We start from the raw sequence: 8,130 nt of genomic DNA on the forward strand, positions 1-8,130 counted from the left end.
AATCGCAAGGGTCCTTATAAGAGGGTGGCAAGAAGGTTAAAAGCAGTTGTAGGAGATGTGACAATGGAAGCAAGAGATTGGAGTGATGCAAGGAAGGGGCCACAAGCCAAGGAATGCTTGGCTTCTAGAAGCTGAAAAAGGCAAGAAAATATCCTCTCCTCAGGAGTGTCCAGAAGGAACCAGCCCTGCCAACACCTTGACTTTAGCCCAGAAGATTCATTTTGAACATCTGACCTCTAGAACTCTTAAGAGGATAAATTTCCGTTACCACTGTCTGTGGTAATTTGTTACAGCAGCAATAGGAAATGAACACACCATCCTGTTGATTTGGGGAACAAGGATACGCCTTCCACAGACTTTATTAGAAATATTTATTTAAAAAATATATCTTTGGAGGCTTAAAAGGAAGTAGTGTAATGGGCAGGACAAAGTCTCCAGCTCCCCCTCAGATTCCTCTGGCCAGCTTCTCTGCACATTCTCCAAGTTGCAGGCCTCTAAGCAACAGTCTCCGTGACCTCTGCCGGGTGGTACCTGACACTTCCTTTGGTCCCACTTGGGTGTCTACACAACAGGGAACCCTAATCAGAAATCTCACCAAGGATGAGCTCATTTGCATGCAATTTGCATGAAGCTGTTCTGGACTCCACTTGGGCAGCAGGGGCTGGGCCTGAGGGAGAGGGTTAGTAAAATACCTTTGCTGCCTTCTCATTTGCACAAGGAAGGCGATGCTGGTAACCGCAAAGAGAAGGCCAAAAACCAGGGCCAGGATGTCTCCTGGAGGGAGGAGGAGAGAGACTGCCTCAGGGAGTGAAGAGGAGTCTGTAGGTTCCCTCAGAGCCTCTTCCACCTGAACCCCACCCCTGCCCCAAATTCTCCAGCTGCCCCCAGCATCTCCGAATCCAGCAGAGGCCAGCAAAGGGATGGGGGTGGATACACAAGAAGGGGTAAGATGAGCACTTTTTTCCTCTCTAAAAACAAAATGAAAGAGGTTGTTTGGGAAGGAGGATGCAAGGAGATTTCTGGAGCTTCATTCTGACCAACTCTTGCACTGGGGACAACAGGGGAACCCCCCTGCCTTGATCTGACGCTATCCTATTGGGGTTGGAGTGTGCTCTGCAGAAATGGAGAGGTAGCAGTGGTGGTCCTGACTAGCCCCTGAGGCTGGATGGTGCCAAGGGATGCCCCCAGCCTCAGGAACCAGAGGAGGGGCACAGACTCACCAGCAGCGAGACAGGAATTCAGGTGGACTGAGGAGAAAAAGGAGACATTAGAGCCAGGGGTGGTGATCACCAGTGACAGACAAATGAGGACACATGGGGAGGATGAGGGACCTGTGGCTGGGGGCAGGGGGCATGGCATCAGTAGACAAAGCTGCACCTGGCTCAACGGTCCCAGGGCTGCTGTCCACTCCAGCAGGGAAGGAGGCCTCAATTATTCGCCCATTCAAAGGCTGTGTAGCTCGGAAGTTCAGCTGTAGCCGAGAGTCATCAGGTCCCCACAGGGAGTCAGAGAGGGCATGGAGCTAGGGAGGTCAGCAGACAGTGGGGGTGGGCTCATGACACAGAAGCAAAAGGGTCACACCTCAGGGACCCACTGTCCACGTCTCCCTCATCCCCAACACGGCCACTTCATCTCTTTATGCCTCCTCTTTCTCACCTCCACCTACAACCCTTTCCCCCTCATCCCCTATGTCACCACCACACCCCAGCCCCACCTGCTTAGCACTCAGCTTTACTGTCTGGTTGAACACAGTCCAGATGACTCCCTGGGCACAGGGGGGTGTGGTGAGAGACCCCTCATATCGGAAGTAGCGGCTGAGGTCAGAGGGCAGCAGTGCAGATACATCCAGTCCTGGGACCCAAGTCTCAGAGTCTGTGGAGAGGACCTGTGCTGGAGTCCCACATAGATTGACCCCCCCGGCCATACACACAACAAAGCTTTGGGGTACAGGAATACATTTTTATCTCCCAGAAGCCAAGCTGATTCAACTCCCAGAAACCACTTCTTCACTGAGTGTGTCCCTTCCCATAACTCAGCGCAAGACATGACTCAGGAGGTAGTAAAAGGCTTTGGGGCGCACAGAGTGAGAGAATTGCTCCCCTGGCCCTCCCTCTGAGTCTTCACTCTTAGTTTGCACACTGTGATAACACGCTGGAATGCAGATTTAAGCCCAGAGTAAATCAAAAGAGAAAATGCGTTGAATAACTTGTAAATAAATACCTATAACTTTAAAAACACACAAAACTCAAAAAACACAGTTCTCTCTAGTTTAGCAAAACTTAAGGTCCAGTTGGGCAAGTGAAGTTTAAAATGACCTAGAGTGACTGAGAAGGAAAGAAAGATTTCCAACAAAAGTATTAACAAATTTAAAATATTTGATGCTTATGAAGGAGTAATAGACATCTCTCAGAAAAATTTTAGACTCAACCAGACTCAACCCCTGAAAGTTCCAAACACTATTTTTTTGGTCTTATTTGGTTTTTGTCTTAGTTTCTGTTTGGTTTTTAAACATAAAGGCTGTAGCCAGCAGTTTGCCTTTGTCTGTTTGCCTGTGTTCAGCTTCATAGTTATTATCAAGGTCACAGTAGGCCAGTTCACATTTCAACCCCTCTGTGTGGGAGGGAGCCCTTCTCCATCCTCAGACCTGAGGCTCCCCAAGGGCGATTCTTTATGAGCAAGGGTATCAAGGGTAGTGGCCAAACCAACAAACTGACCTTCCTCAGCGATTTCTCCCAAATGTGACAGCAACTGCTCGTAGGCGCTGTTTTCTTCGGGGCCTTCCTAGGAGATGATAATGCAAGATAGATTCATACATGTATTTAGGGTTATGGCTGGAGGCCTGAAGGTGAGGTGGGTTCCCATAGTCCTCCCCCAGTTCCCAGCTCTGAGAACGCTGGGGGAACACAATATCTCATGTATTATTATTCAAGGTCAATATACTCCTACTTTGCAAACTGACGTAACTAGGCAGACTAGTTTTCAATGGCAAATTGGAGGAAGAGGAGGATGGTGGGTCACTTTACTAGGATACAAGGTTCTCAATGATGGGCTCTACTTACTTTTCCAATCTCACTCATCATTAACTCCACACCCATTCTATGTCCCCACCACAGGAAACCCCAATAAACTTTGTATTCATGTTAGCTCTGCATTCACCTTAATAATTCATGTGTTTGAGTTTTGGAGCCAGGACATGCTATTTCCAAGGTGCTTCTCTGAGCTTTGCGCTGTGAGGCTGGCGATCATGAGTCAGGGAGGGAGTGAGCCTAACAGGTGTTTCACCATCCACAGGTGTCTCACCATCCCTCCAACCTACTAGCCTCCTCTAATCATTGTGTATGTACTCCTGATCAGTACAGGTCCAAAGAGGTCACTAAATGCTTCTCTAGACAATATGGCATTTTGCAAAGGGGAAATTATGGGTTATAAGAGTATTAGACAAATGACTCTTCCTTATGTCCATTCTACTGCATCTGCCATTCCCCGAATGGGCCATATTCTGAGTCTTTACATGTACCGTTCGCTCTGCATGGAATATCTCCTTTTCTTTCCCACTAGTGAAGGCTTCAAGTTTCACCTCCTCTGTGAGGACTTCCCTGACTACCTTGTTGACTCTGCGTCCTGTGTATATGTCTATCCTGTCAGCCTCCCTCACTGGCTGTGGGGAGACAAGGATCCACAGTTTCGGAACCTTTTGTTGGAGCCCAGCTCACAGTGGGTGTTAATGAAAGAACTAATGAGTAAATGAAGATGATAGCCAGGTGCGGGGTGGGGGTGGGTCTCTGGGGCAAGATACTCTGAGCCCGAGGGCTGGGGAAGTAGGGGTGGGGGTGTCCAGGGCTGGTACCTGCAGAAAGGCAGCCAGCACGGCCAAGCCCCCCGGGCGCCCCAAGGCCTCGTCAGCTTTGGCAAATGCAGTGCTGAGGTGAACCACATGGATCTGGAGAGGACACGGTAGGAGTGGGCGAGATCCCCTACCCCGCGCCCCACTTCGACCCTCCGCGGACAGCTGCGCGCTCACCTCGGCAGGGAAACGGTGACCGCCAACCGTGTGCTCCGAGCCCGGGCGACCCGCAGCCCCCCAGTGCAGATGCAACTGCAGGGCCCGGTACTCCTGCCCGGGACCTAGGGCCATCTCCAGCCTGGGAGGCAGACTCAGCTGCACTGCGTGGTGAGAGGCAGGTGAGCCGGGCCCGCCCCTCTCTCCGCAGAGCGCGAGCCTAACTCCCAGGGACAGTCCTTCATCCCCAGCTAGCCTCCGCCCCTTCCCCGAGGCTCCGCCCCGAGACCGCCTCACCGGTGTGGCCATTGTTGCGCAGGCGCAGTTCTGGTTGTGGCGGGAGCTCAAAGCCAAGGAGTTCCAGGGGTCGCAGGGCTGGGCAAAACGCGGTGAGTTCTGGACGGATATCTACCGGGGACTGAAAACGGCCAGCGCAGGCGGGGGACACCTGGGGCCATGGCGGAGCGCCTGGAGTGGGAGAGTATGTACAGGAAGTTTGATGACAAGATCAGGAACTTTTAGGGAAGCTGAGTAGAAAAAGTGATGGGGTCGAGTCAGGAGGCATCCAGACAGGAGATAGAAATAAGGGATGTGGAGGGAGAGAGGCAGCGGGTGGTGTCAGGGACTGGCAGACGCGGATGCGGGGGAAGAGGGCGGGGGGTGCAGGCACTAGCAGAGCTGAGTGCCCACATTGGGTCTGTGCAGGGGGTGGGTGTCTCACCTCCATAACGCCAATGACTGTGGTCATCCCCTGCATAAATAAGAAGAATGAAGAAGCTGATCTTTGAGCCCAGTCCCTCCCCAGCGGCCAAAAGGAGGTGGGTCTCCTTCACTAGCAGAGGTTCACAAATTCAGATGTCTTACAGAAGCATAGCAGGTAACAGAAATGCCTGAAGCAGGCCAGGTGTAAAGCACTATAGATGGCAGCCAAGTAAAACGCCACAGCTTGACGGGCCACACAAAGATCCTGCTGGCCCCGGAGATACCAGTTTGCGACCACTGTCTCAGGGTCTCTAAAATGGGTGGAGGCCTCAGTTCCCAGGCCCAAATCAGTAGACCTTTTTCTCCCTTATTCATCCCTCCTCCCCACTCATCCTGTTCCCTTTCTGGTCTCCAGCTCGTTTTCCAAAGTTCCTGGCTTGAGAGTCAAGATACCAGGTTCTCCTACCTGCTGTTTCCTTAGTCCTAGGTCTCAGTTTCCTCATCTGTAGGCTGAAGATGAGGTGATTTCTACAAGCCCTTCCTGCTCTTCCTCTGGTACACCCCCGTCCTTCCTCTTCTCTCCCCTCATACTCTTACTTCTCTCCACCTTTGTTTTCTCTCCACATTCCTATCTTTCTCCTCTCCAGCCTCCCCCTTTCTTCTTTCCCGTCTCTTCCTGCTTACCTCTCTCCATCTGTGCCCCTTTTTGTCTCCCCATCTAGCTCTGAAAGGGGGTAAAGGGCTAGTGGCATGGGAGCCCCTGGGGTTGGGAAAAACTACCATCAGAGTACAGGCTCCTCTCCTTCCCTGAATAATCCCTACCTGGGTTGGGGTTTAATGAGGGGAAGCATCAACCTCCTGGAGCCTAGATTTGCAGAGCTGATGACCACTTACCTTTTTTGTCTCTGTGGGCATTATTCTGGGGGCCTTGAGTATCCCTGGGAGTCTCAACAGTAGGTAGATCCTCTATCTTCAGAGAATCCTCTTCTCCTGCTTCAGTCTTCATTCCAGGTGGATCCAACTTTCCAGGTGGGTCCTCCTCTCCAGGTATATCCTCTTCACTGGGCAGGTCCTCCTCACGCAGTGGATCGTCTTCCCCAGATGAATCTCCTCCTGTGGTGGGAGCCCCCTGCATCCAGAGCAGGCTCTGGGGATGGGCAGGCACCAGGAGGAGCAGTAATAACAGCAACTGCACAACGGGGCCTGGGGCAGGGGCCGGGATCCACAGAGGGAGCCAGGGGCTGGGGCACAGGGGAGCCATGTGGCTGACTGTGGGGTGTCCTGGGACACGGTGTGTACGGTCTGTACGTGCATCAGAAACAGGAGCTGGATGGGGGAGGAGCAAGCCTGGAGGGGAGCAGACTGGCTCACAGAAGGCCCTTTTGTAGAGATGGAGCCAAAGCCCTGCAGGTCTGTCTGGCCCTGTGCCCCCTCCCTGATAGCAAAGTTGGGCATGGGGTGGAGTGAGCGGCAGGTATGTGCGCAGGTAGAAGGTTATCAGGGTCATGGGCTCAGCTTGGAACCCAAGGCACCACCTGGCACTATACAGGTTCTCCCTGGCACCGCCTGGCTGCTCGCCAGCCAACCTCAGCTAACCCTGGCCTGCTTCCCAGTCCCAGGCAGCTGGGGACCCCACGTCCTCTGGCTGAGAGGGGAAGCAGCCCATATATACATCCCTGGCCCAGCCAGGGAGCAGGTGAAGGGGTAGGGCAAGCTGTGGGGGGAGTCTGGGGGTGGGAGGGTGGATGGATGAGTAGGTGGGAGGCGAATTTGAGTATGAATGGAAAACTGTATATATTTATTAGAGAGTCTGATAGGTTTAAACTAAATGTATTATTCATCATATTACACCTTTGCTCAAAAACCTCCATTGGCTTTCCACACTCTACCAAAGTATCTTCTATCTGCCCATCTTCTCCCTCTAGTTGACTTCCAAGTCCCCTCAAAATACTACCAAAGAGACTTTTCCATCTTTTCTCCTACTACTCTCCCTCATACCCTAGCCAAATTAAACTATTCATTTTTTACCCAAACCTTTGACCACCTTTGTTCATTTAGTTCTCACTGCTGGGAATGCCTTTCACTCTTCTATTTATTTAGCATCTACCATATGTCAGGCATTGGGCTAATAGACTAGATGTATGGAAATGAATAAGACGCAGTCCCTATCCCGAGGAGCTTGCTGTCTTGTGAGTGAGGGCAAAAATCATCATAATATTTGGGGGAGAGAGATGAATTCTGCCTCAGAAAGTAATACAGAAGTAGGCAAAATTTGATCAGGGCTTAAAGAAGTAGCAGTTCAATTGGTTTAAAAAAGAATGGGGGAGGGGCTTCCCTGGTGGCACAGTGGTTGAGAGTCTGCCTGCCGATGCAGGGGACACGGGTTCGTGCCCCGATCCGGCTGGGCCCGTGAGCCATGGCCGCTGAGCCTGCGTGTCCGGAGCCTGTGCCACGACAGTGAGAGGCCTGCGTACCACCAAAAAAAAAAAAAAAAAAAAAAAAAAAAAATGGGGAAAATGGCATTCTGGGCAAAAGGGAGGCACCAAATACTTTGAGCAGAAGAATGACAGAATCCAAATCTCATTCTAGGTTATGTTGAAGGGTAGTGTGGAGTACGAATTGGAGGGGGAAAGTGGGTGCAAGGAGATGAATAGTGAGAGGACCCCAACAATGGGCTGGGATTCCCAGTCTGCCTATTCACTTAACATTTGGTAAGCTTCCTCTAGTCCTCCAGGCACTGTTCTAGACCCTAGGGATGCAGCATTGAACTGGAGAACAGCCTCTGCTGTTCTACAGCTCACATTCTAATAAGGCCCCTATGGCTTCAACAAACCAGAAGAGAGTAAGGCCATCTCAGGAGATCCTTATCTGGGGCTAACATTCAGTAGGTACAGACACCAGTATGGTTGTATAGGTAATTAAATATATTGAAATATTTATAATCTGGTTTGTAACTAGTCCCTAACTCCAGGGTGCTCCTGCTACCCCACTCCTCCCTAGGGACTGTCCTGACCTTATGAACTCACTAAAGAAGTAATGCTTGACACAGCAGGGGCTCCAGGACCCCACTTGAATGCCCCAACCAGTTTCCACTCTGGTAGGTCAGTAGTTGTGCACGAATGCACCCACTAACATGTTAAACAGCTTTACTATCTCCTCTGTCTAAATCCCTTCTATTATTCAAAACTCAGTTCATACAACCACTATGGAGAACAGTATGGAGGTTCCTTAGAAAACTAAAAGTAGAACTACTATATGATCCAGCAATCCCACTCCTGGGCATATATCTGGAGAAAACCATAATTTGAAAAGACACATGCACCCCAATCTTCATTGCAGCACTATTTACAATAGCCAAGACATGGAAGCAACCTAAATGTCCATCGACAGAGGAATGGATAAAGAAGATGTGGTCCATATATACAGTG

At 50.9% G+C, this 8,130-nt stretch overlaps 1 protein-coding gene across 1 annotated transcript; it reads right to left on the reverse strand.

Annotated features, from left to right (window-relative positions):
• Positions 1 to 398: 398 nt before the first annotated feature.
• On the reverse strand, positions 399 to 5,995 carry CA9 (carbonic anhydrase 9). Its single transcript, XM_082656499.1, has 11 exons — positions 5,597 to 5,995; positions 4,722 to 4,751; positions 4,298 to 4,468; positions 4,022 to 4,164; positions 3,848 to 3,940; positions 2,715 to 2,781; positions 1,715 to 1,872; positions 1,378 to 1,522; positions 1,221 to 1,247; positions 693 to 774; positions 399 to 561 (listed from the first exon to the last, which is right to left on the reverse strand). The coding sequence occupies exons 1-11, from the start codon at positions 5,961 to 5,963 to the stop codon at positions 495 to 497; spliced, it is 1,350 nt and encodes a 449-aa protein (XP_082512625.1). The 5' UTR covers positions 5,964 to 5,995; the 3' UTR covers positions 399 to 494.
• Between the last annotated feature and the right edge of the window lie 2,135 nt (positions 5,996 to 8,130).

Source organism: Grampus griseus, assembly GCF_964374135.1.
Source record: "Grampus griseus genome assembly, chromosome: 6".
In the NCBI taxonomy this organism is placed as follows: Eukaryota; Metazoa; Chordata; class Mammalia; order Artiodactyla; family Delphinidae; genus Grampus; species Grampus griseus.

What these genes read in the sequence shown, in the direction of transcription:
- CA9 (XM_082656499.1), bottom strand. Translation starts at nt 5,963, where the DNA reads ATGGCTCCCCTGTGCCCCAGCCCCTGGCTCCCTCTGTGGATCCCGGCC. An exon ending in CAGTCATTGGCGTTATGGAG is followed by an intron (nt 4,469 to 4,721) that starts GTGAGACACCCA and finishes CTCCCACTCCAG; the next exon opens with GCGCTCCGCCATGGCCCCAG. An exon ending in CCCTGGGACCGTTGAGCCAG is followed by an intron (nt 1,248 to 1,377) that starts GTGCAGCTTTGT and finishes TTTTCTCCTCAG; the next exon opens with TCCACCTGAATTCCTGTCTC.